Genomic DNA, 23983 nt, shown 5'->3' on the forward strand with positions numbered 1-23983 from the left:
AGTAAAATTTATGGCCTTTTATAGTTGTTTTGTATCATCTATCAAACTAGCAACATTCTACATGGGAAAAAAAAGAAGAATGTCATTACCTTAAACTTATGTATCATCCCATATCGATTGAGGAGATCATACCCAAGATACTTGACAGGCATATTTGTGGCTGTCTCGCTAAGTGCAAACACATCAAATGACCACTCGTCCAGCGTCTGAAATGATACAAAAAGAGTTGGTGTGAATTTTATGTGACATCTGAATAATAATATATAAATATACTCAAAATGGTAAAGAACCATTAGTCTATTTGAAAATAGTAAATACATGGCATTTAAATATTTTGATGTTTTGCAAAACTTGTAGTGCCTATTTTAATGACAAATGAAGAGCTACATATACATACAATGTAGAAGTTGTAGGGACAGCAACATAAAAATATAACAAAATCTTGAACATGTTTCATAGACTGAGGAAAAAAGGAAATGATTTTGGAAAGAACAAACAACACGTAACAAACTACAAATTTCTTTTTGTAGGCTTGTTTAATAAGCACATCTGCATTACTAAGCAACTGTCCCACAACCCAGTACCAGTTGCAAGTTACCTTTCTGACTGCTTCCAGGGGCAACAGAAATTTGGTTTTCAATATTTCATTTAATTATTGAATGAATTTAAAAAAAATTAAATGCTGTCATAATCTACACATTAAAGAGAGATAATCTTATGTTAAAATTCCATCACAATAAGACAAATAGTACAGTTAGAAACTGGGCAGCATTTGTCTTGAGGCGGTGTGTCAATATCAGTGTTTGGCAATGAGAGCACTCAGCGACTTCAAACACACTTCACACATACTTTTAAATCTTTACAACCTTTCTCTTGCTGACTGCACCCACAAAATGATGAAAGGTAAAAAGTTTATTGCTTACTTTATTTTAGGTGTTCATGCAGTAAAACTTCAGCAGCAGACATTGTGTTTGATTTTTTCAATTCTTTATTACCAACCCTATACATAACACAGTTTGCACACAGTATTCACATATACCACTGAATGTACCTGAAAAATTACGTAATTGTACAATAAACAATTCAGGGATAGTTCAGGAGATATAATAAAACATTGAGATGTGTGAAAAACTTGTCTTTGCTAAAAATGTAATGTAAATTACCTAGAAAATATTGATCCAGTGTTTCATGATGAGAGCACTTAGCAACTTCCAAAGAACTTTAAGCATAATTTCAAATCTTTTCTAAACTTTTGCTCACTTACATACTTAGTGTCAAATATTTAACTCATTAACCCATTTGTAATGCACCCATGTTTGAAGCTGTTTTATACATGGAAGTACAATTCCTTAAAGAATCATGGTTACTGGTGTTTCAGTAATCTAATTGATGATATGGTTCCACAACTGGTTGCATTTGTAACCTTTATTTATGTTACTGCAGTTTAAGCTGTTAAGCCATTTTCAACACATAAGCTAGTGCAAACTATACAGTAACATCAATAAAAAACTAAGATGGCCCAATTTTAAATGATAAATGTCATAGAATACCAATGTTTGTCAGCATGATCAACAACTTACTTTACATAGTGCCTCTGAGAAACAATGACTAGTCAGAGAAACTTGGCAATCAACATTTAAAACTTGTGTCTTCTTTTTATATTTATGAGACTACATAATCAGAACAAACCTATGTACTGATGGAACTTGCTTTAGTTCAAGTAAGTTTACACATTTATGTAATTGCCTAGCTAACCATGTAAGTATTTAAATTTCTGGTATGTGAATTGAGGCATCTGAAAATGATCTAACAGCCATAACTGCAGAACATCAACAACAAGATTATGAGAAAGATAGTTGCTACTCACCATATAGCACAGATGCTGAGTCACAGATAGGCACAACAAAAAGACTGTCACACAGTTTTGTTGTGCCTCTCTGCGACTCAACTATCCTTAGCAGTATGGTGAGGTAGCAACTATCCTTTTCATAATATTGTTATATTCCATCCTGGATTTTTCACTGTTAGAAACATAAATAAGGGTTACAAATTCATCCACTTATGGAACCATGTTGTAACTTAAAAAATTCATAGTGACTCAAGGCACAATTAACTATTAGTAAGTCCAAACAATACTGACTTAAATTATATTGTCAGGTAGGTTAGATAAGAAAAATGATATCTGTACCTCTAAGCTATCTCTGGCTGAACTTGAAATATCCTATTTATCCAATCTGCTTCCCTTATAATTTAGCAGAAGTGCTCCTGCTCAGTTCTCATTCTTAAGTTAACATTAACTTACTACAAAAAATGTAACAAGTTTATGAAAACGACAGATTGTTGTACATGGTATAGAGGACACACTGAATTGCAGAAAGGCACAATGAAGAGATTGTTACAAATCAGCTTTAGGCCAAGTCCTTCTTCAGAATAGAGAAATGCATACACATTCACACAAGCAAGCACACCTCACAGAAACAAGACCACTATCTCTGGCCACTCCAGCTAGACTGCAACAGAAAGGCACTGCCTGAGAGTAACAGTCCAGAGTTGGACAGGGACAGGGGAGGGGAATATCAGGAAATGGGTGGGGGAAGAGGAATCGGCCCTGCATGGTGGAGCATCATGGGCTAGAGGTGCAGGACAGGGCTGATAGTCATCATGTGGCTGTGGGAGAGGGAGGACAGGAGGAAGGGAAAATGGGGAGTGGAAAGGAGAGGAGCAGAGAAGGGGAGAAGACCAGTGGGTGTTGTGGCAGAGAGTAGCCCACGATATCAGTGAGGGGAGGCAAATTGTGAGGAGGTGACAGGACAGGGAAGCAGTAACAATTGAGAGTGTGTGAATATTAGATTGCTGTTGAGTTGAGGCTGGGATGATTTCAGGAGCAGACGAAGTGTTGCCTGTGTAACCCCCATCTGCACAGTTCAGAAAAGCTGGTGGTGAAGGGGAGGATCCAGGTGGAACAGGTTGTGAAACAGGTATTAAAATCAGTTGCATGTTGTACTACAGGGTGATCCACTTTGCTCTAGGCCACAGTTTGGTGGTAGTCTTCCATCCTTGTTGACAGCTGGTCGGTAGTCATACAAATATAAAAAGCCAAACAGTAACTGCAACAGAGCTGGTATATAACATGGCTGCTTTGACCAGTGGCCCAGCTGTGATAGGGTAGAGTATATTCATGACAGGAGAAGAATAGAAATGTCTGGGTGGGTAGACTGGGCAAGTTTTACACCTGGATCATCCAGAGGGATATGATCCCAGTGACAAAGGGCTGAGATTGGTGATGGCACAGGAATGAACTTGGATGTTGTGCAGTTTTGGTGGGCAGCAGAACACCACTTTAGGTAGAGTGGGAAGAATCTTGGGTAGGAAATCCCTAATTTTAGGGCATGATGACAGAGAGATAATGATATCCTTGAAAAGAATATCCTTCAGTTGTACCAGTACAGGGGGATCGGATGACAAAGGGGGCACTCCTTCATAGTTGGTTCTTGGGTGTAGTCAGTGGATTGGGGGTGTGTTGGGATATGGAATCTGTTTACAGACTAAGTCTGGGGGAATGGCTTAAAATACCTTCAGCATACTGGGTAAGGAAGCTCCAGTCAGTGCAGATACACCGTCCCCAGTTGGCCAGGCTGTATGGGAGGGATTTTTTGATGAGAAAGGGATGACACTAGTTGAAATGCAGGTATGGCAGATGGTTTAATGTGGTCAGAAATGTGAATTGAATCATCAGAAAGGAGGAGGACAATGCCCAGGAAAGTGGCACAATGAGTTGAGGACCACAAGAAGTTGATGGGAGAGAAATTGTTGAAGTTGTGAAGGAATGAGGATAGGGTGTCCTGGCCCTGGGACCAGATTATGAAGATATCATCAATGAAACTGAACAAGACCATAGGTTTGCGATTTTTGGAGACTAGGAAGGTTTCTTCTAGGTGGCCCATAAACTGGTTTGCATAGGAGGCTGCCATGTGGATGCTCATGGCAGTGCCATGGATCTGTTTATATAATTTTTCCTTCAAACAAGGAATAGTTGTGTATAGGATATAGTTAGTAAGATGTATGAGGACTGAGGTAGTGGGTTTTGAGATGAAGTGCATTTGAAGAAGTAGTGTTCAATAGCAGCAAGGCCATGAGCTTGAGGATGTTGGTGCATAGAGAAGTCACATCAATAGTGACTAGTTGGGGTACATGAGGTTAAGGGGTGGAATGGAGGGGAGTTGGTGAAGGAAGTGGATGGTATCTGTCATGTGTGAGGCTAGGCTTCGGACAGTAAGTTGGAGGTGTTGGTCAATGAGTGCTGAAATTCTTTCAGTAGGCACATGGTAACCAGCTATGTGATGCACCAAGGATTATTGGGATCGTGGATTTTGTGGAACTTGTAGAGGGTGTGTGTGTGGGGTGTCATAGGAGTGAGGAAGGTAATGGTTTCAGGGAATAGGTTCTGGGAAGGGCGTAAGGCTTTAAGCAGAGATTGGAGGTTATGTTGGACTTCTGGGATGGGAGACCTTATAGGTGGATGTGTCAGACAATTGTCATTCATAATGACAATGTTGGAACTTTTGTCTGCAGGTAGTATGATAAGGTCAGGATTGGGTTTCAGGTTGTGTATGACTGTCCTTTCTCCTGCTGAAAGGTTGGTGTTCTTGGGAAGGGGTTGGAGAATGATAGTGAGGCCACGCTGGAGGTATCTTATTCCTGAAAAGTGACCAGAGTGTGGTTATGTGAAGGGGGGGGGGGGCATCGCAGTTGGATGGTGGTGTGTGTGTGTGTGTTTGGGGTTTACGGGCGCTAAACAGCGGGGTCATCAGCGCCCAAACGCATAAAAAACTGGAACACATGCAGTGAAGGGACTAAGACGTGCAGCGAACAAGGAGAACGGCTAAAAGGCACGGATCTGACGCAGTTTCAAATCCTCACATACAGAGGCAAAACAAGAGGAGAAGGAACACAGTAAAAAGGAAGGGAAACAAGGAATAGAGAACAGAAACCGAAGGGAAACAAGGAGGTATTCGTGACTGGCTGACCTCTTACCTAAAACCTGGGTGAGCCAGTCACCCAGCAGCACATTAAAACCCTCTCCCTAAAATCCGAGGCAACAAATTGGACAGGATTGGATGGTGGTGTGAAGAGGGACAGGGATGAGGGTTCAATGTTGTGATTAGGTTGGATTTGGTTGGACGAATTGGTGGCAAAGAAATGTGTCAATTACAAGGATTGGAAGAAGGAGAGTAGGTCTCTGACAAGGCTGAAGTGGTTAAATTTGGGTGCAGGGCTGGAAGTTAGATCTTTGGATAGATTTACACTTCTGTGGGACTGAGGATTTTGGTGGAAAGGTTAACGAGAGTGTTCTGGGATTGTTTCAGCTCTTTATTTAATTGAGTGTTAGAAGGGAGTTCAGGGAGATGTGGCAAGTTGAAAAGATCAGCTAGGCAGGGTCCAAGTGCTATGAGGTATTGATAAGGAGGAACACATTGGATAGGGTAGGGGTTGCACAGTGGCTGGGTAATTCTGGAGGTGGTACAGCTTTTTATGGATATGCATCTTTTCCTTCAATCCAGCTTTCCTCATACCACCTAACAATTTCATCTGCCCATTTCCTGCATCATTTCCTGTTCCCCAACTCATTCCCTACCACAATGAACCCCTTCTCTATCTTTCTGCACCAGTTCAGAAAAGTATATCTTCCCCTGGCTAAAACCTAATAACCCCACATCCTGTTTCTTAAATGCTACCTAAACCATGGACCCCCCTCCAAAGGCCTAACCAAAACAGTTCCATTTTGAATCACACTCCTCCTTTCACAATGACTTCAGCTTTTCAGATTCTACCAGTCCTTGTCTCTCACAAACCCAATTTTGCAAAGCACATCTCCATGGCACAGGCATCCCAGAACCACCTCTGCTCCCTCCACAAGATACTGATACTGTGCAGTCCCCACTACAAACATCATGTCTCTGAAACTGAACCTCTTGCACTCCAGCATATCAAAGAACTTTCCAAGTACCACCTCCAGTTATCTAGCCAGCTGACATTGTAATATCTCTTGCAGCGGTCTCTCCGCAATATTTTCAGAAATTTTATAAATTATATAACTTAGTACATATCTCTTCTTATCTTACCGATTCCTAAACTTTAATATACGATGATTATCAATGCAAAGTAGTTTCAAGCCCTATTATTCCTTGGAGTGTCCATTTACTCCATGGAATAGCTTCTCTGCTATCTATGTTTTCTCTTATGAAAAGAATGAAGGAGATCTTGCCGATTAGCCGTGAAAGGAGGAGGATGTATATGTATGTATTGTTGAGCTAGTCACCATCTTGATGAGATTCTGTATGAGAAGGAATTTAATACATGAACTAAACTAAAGTAAGTGTGTTCGCATATTATTTAACTGATTATTATTGACAGTGTCTGCTTACTACGGTGTGTTGCACGGGATCAGTGGGGAACATCTGATTTACACTGGGCGAACCTGCCATTTTGTATGCTCAAGATATCCAGTTTATTACTTCAAAAAATTAGGCCAACACGGTCTTACCAGCAGATCTCTGGTCTTCCCCCTGTGATCACCGTAAGTTAATAATTATTACAAATGGTTCAGGAGATCGACTGACAATTTTTGTCGCACCGAGACTTCGAAATTGCTTCACTGCCTTATGGAATTTAAGTTAAGCTCAATTTAATCAGGATAGAACAGTATTGAACTGTGTGAATGTGATAAGCCTGCTTTGTGAATGAAAATTCCCTTAATATACGCATGTTTTTACTATCCTGATCAGTGAAGCTAAATCAGGCCGGTGTGAGAGAGGTTTTTTAAATTTTAGATCCCACTAAAAAAAATATTAAATTTGGCTTCACTGTGACAGGACACATTTTTGAGCATTGCTTAAACACTGTGTGAATTTTATGTTGCATGTGCACGAGAGGAAAGAAGACGAGGCCTGTTCCAGAAGTCACAATTTCGCCACAACCTACGAGAACGTCGTTCAGGCCAGACAATATACAATTAAATTTTTGTAGATAGAAATTTAGAATAACTATTTAAATGTCTATTGGTTTGAATCACATTGATTGAGTGACTGTTGGGTTGAACTTTAGATAGGAAGTGTTTATTATAAGTGAGCATTATGCAAAGTTTAGGTCAGTGACATTATTAACTCAGATGCGAGTGACTTTATATATTTGTTGTTCTGTGTATTAATGGTTCTTACTAGGGCGGCTTATAAAATGGCAATGCAACAGCAGAGTGAATCACAACAGCCCTCAGCTGTTTCTGAGGTTAGTGAAACATTAGACGCTAGCTTAACTGAAGTAGTGCCTAGCGGCAGCATTAATCAGGCCCCACAACAAAGCTTAAGTGTTTCGATGTCATCTGAGCAGGACGATATAAACCCATTGACTGTAATCATGCAGCAGTTAACACTGTTAGCCAAAAATGTAACAGACTTAACTAAAGCGCAAATAGAGACTAAAAGGGAATTATATAAAGCGCAAATAGAGACTAAAAGGGAAATGAATGAACAATTAGCAGCCAATCAAGTGAAAGTGGAACAATTAGCAGCCAATCAAGTGAAAGTCCAGGAGCAATTACTAGCTAATCAAACAAAGTTGAATGAACAATTAGAAGCTAATCAAGTGGAATTAAATAATAAATTAGTAGAGAGTTTTCAGAAACTTGATGATAAATTAAATAAAACTACAGAAGAATTGAAAATTCAGAATGAAAAGACAGAATTAAAATTAGCTGCTCAAATTGAGCAAGTCACTCAGCAGTGTAATGAAAATGTGAAGAAGTTACGCCTAGAGCTAACCGAGTATGTTGCTACTAAGCTTGATACTATTAAACAGCAGGTCAAGTCAATCCCACAGATAGTTCAAGCACAAGAACAGATGCAATGTTCTATGGCGGTAATTCCGGTATTAGTTGAAGTTCAAGATGAATTAAAGCAACAAGTAAATGAGATGTCAGTAGATATGCAAGATTTGAGACAATCACAAGACAAGATTCCGAAGGACATCCAAAATTTGGATAAATCCATAAATAACATAAAGGAGAGACAAGACGAGGTTGATCATAAGGTAAACATTCTCGCGGGAAAATTCTTGCAGTTAAGTTTGGAAAGGCAAAGCATTTCTTCAGACAATATTGAACAAATGGTCAGAACCGCTATACAATCTATGACCAAGAGTTCTGAAGAAAATTTATTTAATAAAGGTTTGTGAGAAGCCAGAGAACAACTAGGCGAAGAACTTAAACAATGGAAAGAAAACATTGAGAGATCTTTAAATCTATTTCAAGAAGATTTGTGTTCCACGCAAGGAAATGAACCCATAACAAGATCTATCAATGAAGCTACATTATTTAACCAATCAAGTACAGAAAGGGACATTAATGCAAACATTCGTTTTTGCAATCAACATCAATCCCACCACTATGAGGGTAGTCATAATGACTGTAATTGTAAAGGCAATACTGTAGAGAAAATGCTGAAACAACATCAGTTCCAGATCTACAACCCAGACAAGAAAAATGTTCATCCCATAGTGTTTATAAGAAGTTTTAGGGGAGTATCACCAAAAAAATTGGAGTGAGCGGCAAAAGGTTAGTTTCGTGACCGGTTATATTCAGGGGTCAAGAGCTATATGGGCATCTGATATGATATCAACTTGGGACACATATGAAGATTTTGAACGAGCATTTTTATCCAAATATTGGTCCGAAGGAGTACAAGAACGTTTAAGGCAGGAGGTATTATACCCGGAACCTTTTTCCTTTTCACGTGGGTCTTTAAAGAAATACTTTGAGAAATATATAAACAAATCGTGGTATTGGGATAAGCCTATGCATCTACAAGACGTGATTGGCATATTAAAATCTCGACTTCCGCCCAGCATCAGAAATAGAATGCTGTATATTAATGAGCATGACCTTGACTCTTTCATGACTACGCTTGATGCTATAGATATGATCGAGGAAGATGAACATCAGCCAAGACAATCGGTTATGCAGAGGAGAGCGATTGAGGCGCCAAACACAAATCGGAACGGAAACAGATTTAATAATTATTATACTAGGAATAGTCAGAGATTCAATGGAAACAATTGCAACAGAAATGGAAATTTCAATAACAGTGCTGTGAGGGGTAGATTCAGAGACAATCGAACAGGTCGCAGATACAACCCAATGTTTGGAAATGCAAGAGATTATCAGAACCAGCACTTTTCAAACAATAATAATGTGTACAGAAATTCTGACCCTCTATTTGAAGCAAATAACACAAGCAGTCATCAACAACAACCAATCATAACAGAAGTAGTAGATGATTCAAGAGGAAATAATAATCGACATTTAAACTGAAGAGGGCTGCTTTATGCTCCATAAAGTCGGCCGGGGAATACAAAAGGGGCAAACCTGTTTTAAACGAAATTAATTCCGTGGCAATGTTGAGATATAATGAAGGCAAATTAATGACAGATGAATTGACGAGAGACTTAGAGGCCTGTGTAGTCGAAGATAAAAGGGTTCCTGTGTCTGAGATCATCACAGAAGTGGGAGGAATTTTAACCAATGTTGTAGTGGACACAGCTTCATCTACAGACGTAGTATGTGGAACTTTGTTTTGCAGAATTAGTAAAATTAAGAAAATCCCTGTCCTACCAGTACAAAATTGCCAAGTTATAGGTGCAGTGGGAGCAAAATTCCGGAACGTCAAGATACAAACGCTTGTAGAGATAAAATTGAGAAATGTAACTAAACAATGCACATTCCTTGTAGTGGAAAAGTTGTTAGTAGATTGTATTCTTGGCACTGGAACTTTGCAAGCCCGCAATTGCAAGTTGGACTTGGTGGAAGGAAAGGTGCATTTTAGAATCAAAGATCAATTTCTTACACTGATCTTACTGAGAAAGGAGGCAGTGTATGAGCGATATTTCCATGGTGCTGGTGTGCAGTTGATTTGTGCTGAAAATAATAATATGTACCGTCTACCGATCAAGTCAATTCAAGTAGAGGATTTCAGACAAACAGTAGAACAGAAGATTGCTGAGTCAGATTGCCTAACGGATAGTCAGAGGGAACAATTATTCAATATATTAACAGAATATGAGTCAGTTTTTGATGAAAAGCCCTGAATTATTAGAGGATATGTTTGTACATTACAGATTAAGCCCCATAAGACATTTTGCCGCACACACTATCCCATTCCCTGGCGATTAAAACAACCAGTTCAGGAGGAGGTACAAAAAATATTAAACTGGAATCTTATTGAATCGTTGAACAGCCAATATTGTTCTCTGTTGCTTGTTGTACCAAAGCCAGGAGGAAAAGTTTGATTAGTATTAGATGCAAGGGAAATTAACAAAATTATAGTACCTTTGCACACACATCCGGAGAACATCGATGAGTTAATACAGAAATTTCAAGATGTATCCTATTTAACCAGTATTGATTTGAGAAGTTCATTCTGGCAAGTCCAGTTAGACAAGGACTCAAGAAAATATACTGCTTTTATATATGGAGGGAGAAGCTATCAGTTCAAGGTCGTTCCGTTTGGTCTCAATATCAGCTCTGGAGTTTTTATTTCTGCGTTGGACTATGCCCTTGGACCAGAACTACGTAGTTGAATAACAATTTTTGTGGGCGATCTATTAATTGCCTCTAAAACTTGGGAGGAACATGTACAACTTATTATGAGAATTTTTGCTGTGTTCAAACAAACTGGTATAACTGCAAATCTAAAAAAATCCCAATTTTCTCTACAGAGAATTAAATTCTTAGGACATATGATGAATGCAAAAGGCATTCTTCCTACAGAAGCGAAGATTAGTGCGATAAAAAATTTTTCAACTCCAAGAAACAGAAGACAACTGAAAGGTTTTATAGGCTTGGCTTCATTTTTTCATCGATTTATTAAAACTCAAGCAATGAACTCTGAAGCAGTAAACCGGCTCCTGAGGAAAGATGTACCATGGCAATGGTCTAATGATTGTGAAAAGGCTTTTTGTGAACTGATAAATGCTCCGTTATTATACCACCCTGATATGAATGTTGGATTCTGTTTAGCCACTGATTCATCAGATGTGCGATCAAAATCTTGTTTATTTCAAATTAGGTACATCGATGGTGTAAAAATCTTTTGTCCAATTGCATTTGCTAGCAGAGTTTTATCCACCTGTGAAAGAGCATATACCACTACGGAATTGGAAGCTTTAGCAGTTATTTGGTCTTTGAAAAGGTTTAATTATTATGTATATGGCTCAAGGATAACTGTTTATTGTGACCACCAATCACTAGCCTTTTTACAAACTTGTAAGTTGCTGCATCCTCGATTGTCAAGGTGGACGCTGGCGCTGCAAGAATATCAGTTTCAAATTATTCATGTAGCCGGAAAATAAAATATTATAGCTGACGCGTTGTCAAGATCTCCAGAAGGAATAACACCTGAAATGGATGTAAATAATAAGGCAGAATTTCCAGTGCTTCTTCTTCAAGAAAATAATTACAAGTTATATTATATTCATTTATGTAAGACAATGGCTCAGCTTCAGAAGAAGGATCGGCGATGGAATGCTATAATACGACAATTCAATCAACAAAATCCTACGGTCAATTTGGAATACTACCAGCTTGTGAATAATATTTTATTTTTTAAATCTGGGAAGACCGAGAATCCAAAGTGGTGTGTCTGCATACCCGAAGAATATGAAGAACGATTAATTTGGTTTACACATTTGACCCGGGGTCATGTTGTTGCTGTAAAGTGTGCTCATAAGATTAGATATTATTGTTACTTCCCAGATATAAGGCGAAAAGTGCACAAAGTCATACAGAAATGTGTTCTCTGTCAAAAGGCTAAGCCAGACAACAAGGGAAATAAAATTGCGCTTCACTCAATAATACCTGAACCACCAAGATCACTTATATCATGTGATATTTGTGGACCACTTCCTAGAGCCAGAGGTGGTGTTACATACATTATTGGATTCTGTGATGTGTTTACAAAATATGTTAAACTATATCCTATAAAATCAGCAACTGCAAGAGCTGCCGCAGTAAAGTTTGTAAATGACTACATTTCTCATGCAGGGATTCCATAATCTATAATCTCTGACAATGCGAAGATATTTACTGGATATTTATGGAGAAAATTAGTATCACAACTAGGAATAAAACAGATATTTACATCTTGCTATCATCCACAAGGGAATTTAGTTGAACGGGTTTTTCGAGAACTAAACAGATTCATGAGAACGTACTGTCATGATAAACAAACTACCTGGATAAACTATTTGACCGAGTTTGAGCAGATTTATAATAATTTACCACATAGTTCTACAAACTTTACCCCGAATGAACTGATGTTCAGAGATAACGAAATAAACTTTTGGGTAGATAACTTGCCTAAACTTGAGGACACCAAAATGTCATGGGAAGAAAGAATTCGCAATTCTCTCATTAATATTACGGAGAAAGCAAGACAGCGAAAGGAAATCCCTGATAAAAACATCAAACGTATTCAGACTTTCAATATCGGACAAAAAATTCTTATAGGAAGACACATCAAGTCATCAAGGTTGAAGAAGACCATCAGAAAATGGAATCTAATTTATACAGGTCCATATATAATAGTTGGTATACCGAATCCTGGTGCGTATTTATTAGCATATCCGGATTCTGGAAGAATTAAAGGATTATTTCCCCATGTAGACCTAAAGAGGTACTTTTAAGGAAGGTGTTTCAAATTAAATGAAAAGTCTGTATAAAGTATTTGGGTGTTAAAAAAAAAATTGAAGTGCGAAGGACAGTATGCCTCAGCTACTGTGATAGGTTAAATGACAGCATGCCAAGCATCTGTGATAGTTTAATGAACAGTAAGCAATTGCTACTGTGATAGTGTAGGAATATTTAGAAAAGTAAGTGGAACTGTAGCTATTGCTGCTGTGAAGACTTACGGGTTATCTGTCTACGCGATGACCACCAAAGAAGCTTGTGCGTGTGAAATAATATACATTCAGGGAGTGTTAATCTCCAGTGATAATAAGTTTACTGAAACTATATGATCGAATATGGCGCTTGCATGTGAAGTTAGTGTTTGTAAACTAACAGTTCACAGGGGAACAAATGAACCACGTTAGAAAATTAGAATCGATTGCAACTGTCCACAGACATAAAGACTTGCTGGTTTCTTTTCTTTTCTTTTCTTTTTTTTCTTTTTTTCTTTTTCTTTTTTTTTTTTTTCCACGAGCTAAATTCTATTCTAGAGAATTTAATTAACTAGCTTAGTGTGTGTTTATAAAATTAGAGTTAATAAGAAAGTTCTTCATTGAATTTATAATAATGTGTCATTTTCCAATTGGATTTGTTTATTGTTTTATTGCATTCATATATGTTCATGAGAAAATGCGGCAATCAAAGTATAAAAGAGAAAATTTTGATCGTCAGTCACTACTAGCAAAGATTAATTTCAGCTGGAGAGGTCATGCTGCAAGACTTAATTAAACGTTCTCTTTCAGCAAAATTTCATTGTAATAATGTATGAATAAGATATAATTTTTTTTGAAATTGTCTCAAATAATAAAGTTTTTAATATTCTGACATGCTATATCCACCTGGAAAAGCCCCCCCCCCTCCCAAAAAAAAAAAAAAAAAAAAAAAAAAAAAAACAGGCTTAGAACCTTTCGGCTTACTCAAGGAGATGGATGAAATTATCCATGTTTTCAAAAATTGTTTTCTGATCTGGAGTTGTGATATTGTGCAACTACAGTATCGATTAAGACACATAGGTGTGGAAAGTAGGAAAGTATAAGACGAATGGATTTTCCCATTCCTCAGATGGAAGATTGGATGGATCAGGTCCATATTTGAGTTCAAAATGAATCTGGAGAAATTCGACTAACCCTTCTCTTCCAGGAATCTTTAATAGCTGACCATTCCTTAGACGAATTTTGATTGTTTCATGCCACAATCCTGAGTACCTCTTCCTGAGGTTCCTTCTGGTCTCTCAAATCCGTTACGTCTCCTGTCTGGTACGCCAATGTGACATCTGTCCTCTGTGCCGTGTCCCATGTTCCTGTTCAATCAGTTACACCGCAGTTCAGCATGACATTGATGAAGAAAATTTTTCAGAAGATTGCAAAAAATTTGCATGTGTAAAGATTTTTTTTGGCTATGAGGCAGATTTTATCTTTCCTATGAATTCTAGAATATCTCTCAAATTTCTACATTAATTTGTCTTTCCTATCATCTATGATACCCAGTTGGGGTCTAATCCTCCAGATTTTCTGGGGTTTCCCTGTGAAGGCCAGTTCCTGAATAGGTAGACCTGATTAACAACTATATAAGTCCATCTTCCCTGGTTGTGTACGTGGGATGTGGGTATGCCCCAGTACACGTGAAAGCAACAACTAGGTATCTAGGTAACGAAGATCGGTCTTACCTATACCAAATCTCTTTCAGTTCTTGTAATCAAAAAATCTTACTAACTTCTTAAAAATTTATAGGCACGTATGTTCCACAAATTCTAACGAGTTAGCTAAGCCAATAGTTAGCTCGCAAAGTGGATACATATCAACTTTGCTCGCTGCGAGGGGCGATGTAATGTCTCTTACAGTGGTCTCTCCACGATATTTTCAGAAATTTTATAAATTATATAACTCAGTACATATCTCTTCTTATCTTACCGATTCCTAAACTTTAATATACGATGATTATCAATGCAAAGTAGTTTCAAGCCCTATTATTCCTTGGAGCGTCCATTTACTCCATGGAATAGCTTCTCTGCTATGTATGTTTTCTCTTATGAAAAGAATGAAGGAGATCTTGCCGATTAGCCGTGAAAGAAGGAGGATGTATATGTATGTATTGTTGAGCTAGTCACCATCTTGATGAGATTCTGTATGAGAAGGAATTTAATACATGAACTAAACTAAAGTAAGTGTGTTTGCGTATTATTTAACTGATTATTATTGACAGTGTCTGCTTACTACGGTGTGTTGCACGGGATCAGTGGGGAACGTCTGATTTACACTGGACGAACCTGCCATTTTGTATGCTCAAGATATCCAGTTTATTACTTCAAAAAATTAGGCTAAAACGGTCTTACCAGCAGATCTCTGGTCTTCCCCATGTGATCACCGAAAGTTAATTATTATTACAAATGTTTTCAGGAGATCGACTGACAATTTTCTTCGCACCGAGACTTCGAAATTGCTTCACTGCCTTATGAAATTTAAGTTAAGCTCATTTGAATCAGGATTGAACTGTGTGAATGTGATAAGCCTGCTTTGTGAATGAAAATTCCCTTAATATATGCATGTTTTTACTATCCTGATCAGTGAAGCTAAATCAGGCCGGTGTGAGAGAGGTTTTCAAATTCTAGAAAAAAAAAGAAAAAAAAGAAAAGAAAAATTAAAGCATCCTACTGCCACTTTGAGGCACCACTAACAAACTCATATCCCCCCCCCCCTCATCCTCCTTGTAAACCTCTCATAACACCCAGACCCCACATAATTGACCTTTTCAGCTTATCAAATACCCCCAAATTCCCTTCTAACACTCCATTAAATCCAGAGCTGAAATAATTCCAGAACACTGTTGTTAGCTTTCTACCAAACTCCTCAGCCCCAGAAACCTCACCTTCAGCCCTACAGCCAAATTTAACCACTTTGGCCTTGTCAGTGACCTACTCTCCTTCTACCAGTCCTTGCTATGGAAACATTTCTTTGCCACCAATTCATCCAACCAAAATCCAACTAATACCAACATTGAACCCTATCCAATTTTACACCACCATCCAACTGTGATACATACCCATATGCTGGTCACTTTCCAGAAAATCAGTACCTCCAACTTGGCCTCACCATCATTCCCCAGGCCACTTCCTAGAACATTGACCTTTCAGTAGAAGAAAAAGATAATCATGCACAACCTGTAAACAGATCCTGAACATGACATACTATCTGCAGATAAAAGTTACATCAGTTTCATTATGAATCACAGTGACTGCCTGGTTGAAGCCATCTGCCTGCCACCTTCGCCTATAAGCTCTGCCACTGTGATCGCATACCAGAAGTACAACATAATCTCCAATCTCTGCTTAAAGCCTTACGCCCTTCCCACAACCTCTTCCTTGAAACCATTTACTTCCTCACTCCTATAATACCCCACACACCCACCTTCTACATGGTCCCCCAAAACACACAATCCCAATGATCCTTGATGCACCACATAGCTGGTCACTGTGCACCCACTAAAAGAATTTCAGCCATTATTGACAAACACTTACAACCTACTTCCTGAAACCTAGCCTTCCACATCAAAGATACCAACCACTTCCTTCACCAACTCTTTTCCATCCCACCCCTCAACCTCCTGGATCACTACTCATCACTACTGACACCACTTCGCTATGCACCAACATCCTTATGCCCTTGCCGCCACTGAACACTACTTCTTCAAATGTACTTCAGATCAAAACCCACTACCTCAGTCCTCATACATCTTACTAACTATATCCTATCACACAGCTATTCCTCCTTTGAAGGAAAAATTATATAAACATATCCATGACACGGCCATGAGCAGCCACATGGCAGCCTCCTATGCAAACCTGTTTATGGGCTATCTAGAGGAAACCTTCCTAGTCTTCCGAACCCCAAACCTATGGTCTTGTTCAGTTTCATTGATGATATCTTCATAATCTCGACCCAGGGCCAGGACACCCCATCCTCATCCTCATCCCTTCACAATTTCCACAACTTCTCTCCCAACTTCACTTGGTCCTCCTCGATCTATTTTGCCACCTTCCTAGCTGTTGACCTCCTCTCTGATGGCTCCATCAACATCTCTGTCCATATTAAACCACAAACAGTACCTGCATTTTGACAACTATCATCCCTTTCACATCAAAAAATCCTTCCTATACTGCCTGGGGACTTAGTATCTGCACTGACAGGAGCTCCATTGCCCAGTATGCTGAAGGTCTCACAAAGCTGTTCAAAACACACTATTCCCCAGACTTACTCCATAAACAGATTTCTCGTGCCATATCTTAACACATCCCCAGTCCACCAACTACCCCCACGAACTAGCTACAAAGGAGAGCCCCATTTGTCACCCAGTACCACCCCAAACTGGAGCAACTGAACCATATCCTTTGTCAAGGCCATCATTATCTGTCTACAGTCATGTCCTGAAATTAGGGATCTCCTCCTAAAGATCCTTCCCACCCCTCATAAAGTGGTGTTCTCCCAGTCACTAAAACTTCACAACATCTACTCCATCCCTACATCACCCTCAATCCCAGCTCCTTGCCACCAGGATCATATCTGTGTGAAAGACCCAAGTGTAAGACCTACCCAATTCACGCCCATCCTGAACTTCTCATTCCAGTCATGTCATGAGCTTGTCCTACCCCATCAGAGGTTGGGCCACCTGTGAATGCAGCCGTGTTATATGTCAGCTCTGTTGCAATCATTGTTCAGCTTTTTGTATTGGTATGACTACCAACCAACTGTCCACAAGGATAAATTTCTGTCAGATACTTGATTTCGATGTCTGTTTCACTACATGCACCATCTGGATCTTCCCCTCCACCACTGGCTTTTCTGAATTGCACAGATGGGAGTTATCCATACTACACATTCTCCACTTCTGATATCATCCCTGCCCCAACATACAGTAACCTACTGTCTCCACATCCTCCACCCTACTATTTCTACCTCCTCTGTCCTGTCACCACCTTACAATTCACCTACCCTCACCATCATTGCAGGCTGCTCTCTGCTGGTGCATCCACCGGTCTTTCCCCTTTCTCTGCTCCTCTCATTCCACTCCCCATTTTCCCCCTCCTCTCCTTGCTACCAATTTTCCCCCTCCTCTCCTTCCTCCACAGCCTCCTGATGTTGCGCCTTGTCAGCTCTGTCCTACCACCTCTAACCCCTGATGCTCCACCAGGCAGGGTTGATTTCTCTTCCCCCACTCATATCCTGCTATTCCTTCCCATTCCCCTTCCCACTCTGAGTTGTTGCTCTCATTTAACACCTTTCTGTTGCACTTTGGTTAGAGTGGCCAGAGGAAGCTGTCATGTGTGTGTGAGGAGTGCTTGCTTGTGTGAATGTGTGCATGTGTTTCTATTGTTTGAAGTAAGCTGTGGCCTAAAGCTTATTTGGAACAGTTTTTTCATTGTACCTGTCTGCAACTTAATGCTGGACTTGATGGTCTTACATGTTTTCATCAGTCTTACACACTGCTACACAAAATTGATGAGAAATAAATGGTTGTTCAGGTATGAAAATGAATACATTTCATTTTTGTTTTCTTAGGAAAGACAAACCTTCCATTTCCTGCTCCATTTAACAGTCCTTTTTAGACATAACATTTACTATTGTATATAGGAACTTCTCTCATACTATCTTCAATAATGATGTACAGTTTTACAGGACTCTTCTTCAACATGAAAGAATGAGAATGACTTACCCATAGAATGTTGGCAGGGCCTCAGTGAAAAACTTGACACATGCTTATCAAAGCAATTTTAGAAAAAGTGATTCCTACTCACCTAGAGCTGAAATGATGATGAAGTTGAAAGGAAAATGAGGCTATAGGTAAACTATCACCAGTTTCCATGTCACAAGTTCTCTTCCAGGGAGACAGGAAAGATAAAGAGAGAAAGGAGGAGTCAAGGCAAAATCTTTCTCCCTTTGTCTGTCTCATCTCCCAAGGAAGCAATCCACTGCTCCAAAAGCCGCAGAAGTCATTTCTTAAAGATAATAGTAAAAGAATAAAATAAGAAACACGGATACATACAAGTAAGAAATTCATACTCACCAAAATACAATGTGTTGAGTGACCACATGATATTCTCAGTAAGAAAATTCAGATAAAGGCAGTTACAGTTCTGTAATGAGAGTGCTTAAAATAATTTTTCAGAGGACACTCAGAGCAAAATAGAAATGAAAAGCAATAGCAATAAGTGTGAATTGCTGGCAATTCTGTCTCATAAATGCTTTTAATATTCTTGAGTGAAATTTATTCTCAGCATACCTCAGATAGAGTGTCAGGGAAACCTTAGTTTTTAAATATGTTATTTTCTTCCACACAACTTAAGTTTCAATCTTTTTCTTTTGTGTGTGAATCCTTCCTTTCTCAAATAGGGCTATACTCATTAATAGTACTATACTTCCAGTCTATATTTTTTTTTTTTTTTTTTGTTGCTCATTTTTACCACTCTCTTCTGTTTTCACAATGTGATGTACTTCCTGTATCTCTTTTCTTCATGAACTACATATATATATACTCTTTTACATTATAATATTACAAATTTTCACTTAACTTTGAGTGTATAGAAGGTGTGGTTCACATTCTCATCATGATTTTAATTTATGATGGTTATTTCTCATGTGCTTAGTGACTCTATTAGTGATTTAGTTGCAGCTGCCTTATCCATTTTTTTCCCTTCTTCCCTCTGTGAGTTTGACCACATCAAGTGTATGCTGTAGAGTTGATCTCAGTATTTATTTACTGTGTTTGTTTCTTTCGAATTTCTTCAATGTTTATGTACTTTAATTTTTGTATGTTCATTCTGCTAATATCAAGAATTTTGTAACTGTTACATGATGACTGAGTTTCTTCCATGAGCATTCAAATTTATCACCACTTTAGTGCTATATGCTAGTTTACATTAACTGTTATCAGTATCATTAGCACAAACTAAAAGTATGGCACTTGGCATATCATTTGTGAAATGACTAATTTAATGACAAACAATTTTCAAAGGCATACTCCAATGTTCCTTCACACACAAAATTATAAAACATTATACAGATTTAGTTTAACACACATAAATATGCACTGACATAACTGAGACTGATTCTATGAACCTATATATTACAAATAAATGCACCAGCTACTAATTAATTGGTACTTTTATTTAATACGGTATCATATAGAATTGTATATGATGACATACACCTGTGTAATAAAATTCAGTGGTTTAGTGTAGCTGAGTGATATATTTAGACTCCATGTACCATTGCAATATCTGCATGTTTCAATGTAACACGTAATAGGTACTAATATAACTCAATGGCATAAGGAAAATGAATATCTACCTTTACAGGGGATAATGAGTAAAAACTTAGTCTGTATAAATGAAGAAACTTACAAATAACTATTAGTGGTTGTGGAACTTTCCAACATAAAGCTTATTTCATTCACTGTTTACTAATTTTCAGCATACTGGAAGGCATGACATCAGCAACAATTCTGGTTAACCAAATTATGCAATAAATTGCAGAGAACCATCTAAGTTGTAATATTAATTTCCTTTATTACTCTTGATGACTAGTTTTTTGAGCCTAAGCTCATTATCAGATCATTATTTCATTCACTTATGGATTTTACTGCAGAAACACTTCTCTTCTCTTGGGGAGGTGGGGGGCGGAGGGGGGGGGGTGGAGGAGGAGAAGGAGATAAGATGCCATTAGAGATTAGAGATGTAGCACAAGCTTGTATAATGCAAAGAAAGAGAATGAAATTGGTCACATCCTTTTCAAAACAAGTATTCACCTTAATCAATTTTGGAATTTTGGGAAACGATGCAAAGTTTAATTCAGGTTGAACAGCTCAGTATTTGAACACCCACTACTCTTGAAAGTGAGCTCAGAGTGTTAACCACTTGCTGTGTTTGGGAGGGAGAAGGCTCAAGGGGGCACACAGTAGCACTCAGTATGTGAAAAGTGAAGGTTTGTGTAAAGTAATAATGATATTGTGTTGATGATGGAAATTAACAGTAGAAGTACACAGAGAGGCAGCAGGAGGGTTTCAAAATGTAACTAAAACAGTTTGTATTTATCCAATAGAAATGTATAGGTACCTCTGTTGAGGAAGCCACACACAAATATAATGATTTTTTTCTTTCCTCATGGATCTTTAATGTGATCCACCTTAATTAGAAAGTGGCACCTTTTAGTGTGTTTTACTGACTTACTGCACAAATGTCTCCAAAATGCAGAACAGAAGTATAAGAAATTTAAGTATGTAAAAGATAACACCTGAAGAGCATTTTCATAGAGAGTAATACCTCAGTATGGTACAATAGATTTCTGGAGTATATAACATGAAAATACTTACTGTGCCTGCTTTCACACAATGTAATGTGCAGCACACTTACTCCTGAGACAGGGAACTGTACCTGACTCATATAGAATATATCCAGTTGATTAGCATTTACTGTAATATTACATGAATTACATGGATGAAATTTTTAGGTGATATTCCTGTCACTTTAGAGGATTTCATCATGCTAGATATAAATTTTGATTCCATATGAAAAACATACAAACAACAAAAACAGAATATTTCTAGCTTTCCCATAATGATATATGAGAGTCCCTTTTTTCAGAGTTCAGCCCAGCTAAGATTTTGTTTTATTTTACTTCTGTCAAATGATTATTCAAGTTGTTTTATTCAATCGTTGAGTTCCAGAGATAGCATGGAGGAGACAACCTTCATGCATGTGGAATAATAATAACAACAACAATAAGATAATAGTAGCAGTAGTAGCAGTAGTAGTAGTAGTAGTAGTAGCTTCATACTGCATTAAACTGCCACAAATTATTTTTGCTTAATTACATAATCAAGCTAAATTTGAAATACCAGTAGTAAAATTAATAGGAAGAGAGAGAGAGAGAGAGAGAGAGAGAGAGAGAGAGAGAGAGAGAGAGAGAGAGAGAGAGAGAGTTCTTGTTTCCTCAGTCATATTAAATATTTCAGTAACTTCTGTTTATCTCCCATGGCTAGCTTAATATGTACAAGAATAACTGAATGATATTTATCTCGGATAATAATCATCTGGGTGCCATAAGAATAGAGACCAGTTTACAATGAGCACTGCTAATCATAATGCAGTTAACAGCAATATTCAGTTTTTGAGCTAGATAATTAGATAGTTTGTAGAAAGAGTGGGTAATAAAAATGTTTCCAATTTAGTTTAGTACCAATGCAATAAAATGATACCTGAGATAACAACAGGAGTTTTATGCTTACATCTAAATATACATGACAACTCTGCAATTCACACTTAAGTGCTTGGCAGAGGATTCATAAAATCACTTTCAGACTATTAACTATTTCTCAATCATTCCACTCTCAAACAGCGTATGGGAAAAATGAATACCTAAATATTGCTGTGTGAGCTCTGATTTTTTAATTTTTTTAATGATGGCCACTTCTCCCTATGTAAGTTAGAAAAAGGAGACATTTTTGCATTCAGAAGAGAAAGTTGGTGATCAAAACTTCAAGAAAAGATTGAGCTGCAACAAAAAACACTTTTGTTTTGATGACTGACACCCCAACTCATGTATCACATTAATGACTCACTCTCACTATTTCATGATAATAAAAAACAAGCCACTTTACATTGAACTTTTTCAATGTTCTCCAAGGATTCTATAATGCAGCAATACTTCAGAAAAGGGTAGACAAGTGTAGTGTAGGCAGTCTCTTTAGCAGATTTGTTGCATCTTCTAGATTTTCTACCAAAACACACACACACACACACACACACACACACACACACACACACACACAAAACCTCTATACAGCTACACTGTGCTGAATACGTAATTCTGGGGCTGTGGTTTGGCATGCAGATGGAGGTGAGTGGTGGTTGTGTTGGGAGGAGTGGAAGTGGGTGAGGAGAGAAAAGAGTCAAGGAGTGGGAGAGAGGGTTGCAGAAGCATGGCTGATGGCTTGGAGGGAGGCAGCAGGTGTGTCAAATAGGAATGTGGCAGGGAGAGGGAGCACGTGCATGGGATAGGAATGCTCTATTCTGTCATATCCTCCCAATACATATGACCCCCACTCCATTGAGCACTACCGAGCGAGGTGGCACAGTGGTTAGCACACTGGACTCACATTCGGTAGGACAACGATTCAATCCCATGTCTGGCCATCCCAATTTATGTTTTCTGTGATTTCCCTAAGTTGCTCCAGGCAAATGATGGGATGGTTCCTTTGAAAGGGCCCAGCCAGCTTCCTTCCCCATCCTTCCCTAATTCGAAGAGACAGATGACCTCGCTGTTTGGTCTCCTCCCCCAAACAATCCAGCCTCATTGTGCACTGCATGAACTCTCTCCTGCCGGTGTCTATGTGTCACATTCCTATCCCATGCAACTGCAGCCTCTTCCTCCTGCATACCATCTCACACACTTACAGCCTCCCTCTGAGCCTTCAGCCACCCCTCCCCAACCATCCACCCCAAACCCTTACTCTTTACTCCCCTAACCCACTCCATCCAACACAACCCCTCACCACAGTCTACAAGCTAAATTGCAGTACCAGCATTATGATTTTAGCTGACACAATGTAGCTGTACAGGTGTACGTGTAAATCTAGCTCAAAAAAGAGTTTGTTGAAAAGTTAGCTTTGTTTCCATTCTTGTTTTGCATGCCTGTCAATGACTCGGTGGTACTGCTTTCCAGTGAGTTTTTACATTTATTGCTAAATTATTTGCATTCTGCTGGATCTTTCCATATTGACCTACAAATTTGTACGATTTATTGTTTAAACAAAATTCAATGGAATTTTTTAGCACTAATCCAACTCTCACTTTCTATTGCTGCAGGTAAACGGCTTCTTTTTGCTCCCTACAGATATCTTGTATTCACCAGTTTGCAATATATTCTGATCTTCTAATGCATTTTCTAGATGGTAAATGACAGCATCATCGGCAAACACTTTAAGAGAGCTGCTATAATTGTCTCCTTAACAGTTTATATGGGGTGAGTCAGAAGGAAAGGTACATGCTTCGAGGGGTGAAAGTGATTCTGTGAAGAGGGGGAGGGGGGAGGGGGGGGGGCGGAAGAATGCTTCATATGGACTCTTGCCCTATTCTGTATGCTACATTCCGGATGGTTTCCAAGATAGAACACATTAAATGTACACTGTTATTTATTTTCCATATTATTCAGTACATTG

General features: G+C 38.5%; 1 protein-coding gene across 1 annotated transcript in view; it reads right to left on the reverse strand.

Annotated features, from left to right (window-relative positions):
• LOC126260462 (dual specificity calcium/calmodulin-dependent 3',5'-cyclic nucleotide phosphodiesterase 1-like) overlaps positions 1 to 23983 on the reverse strand; it is a 620495-nt gene that overhangs the window by 113300 nt on the left and 483212 nt on the right. Inside the window, exon 7 of the mRNA XM_049957791.1 lies at positions 90 to 206. Coding sequence (XP_049813748.1) covers positions 90 to 206 — 117 coding nt within the window. The remainder of the gene's footprint in view (positions 1 to 89; positions 207 to 23983) is intronic.

Source organism: Schistocerca nitens, chromosome 5, assembly GCF_023898315.1.
Source record: "Schistocerca nitens isolate TAMUIC-IGC-003100 chromosome 5, iqSchNite1.1, whole genome shotgun sequence".
NCBI lineage: Eukaryota > Metazoa > Arthropoda > Insecta > Orthoptera > Acrididae > Schistocerca > Schistocerca nitens.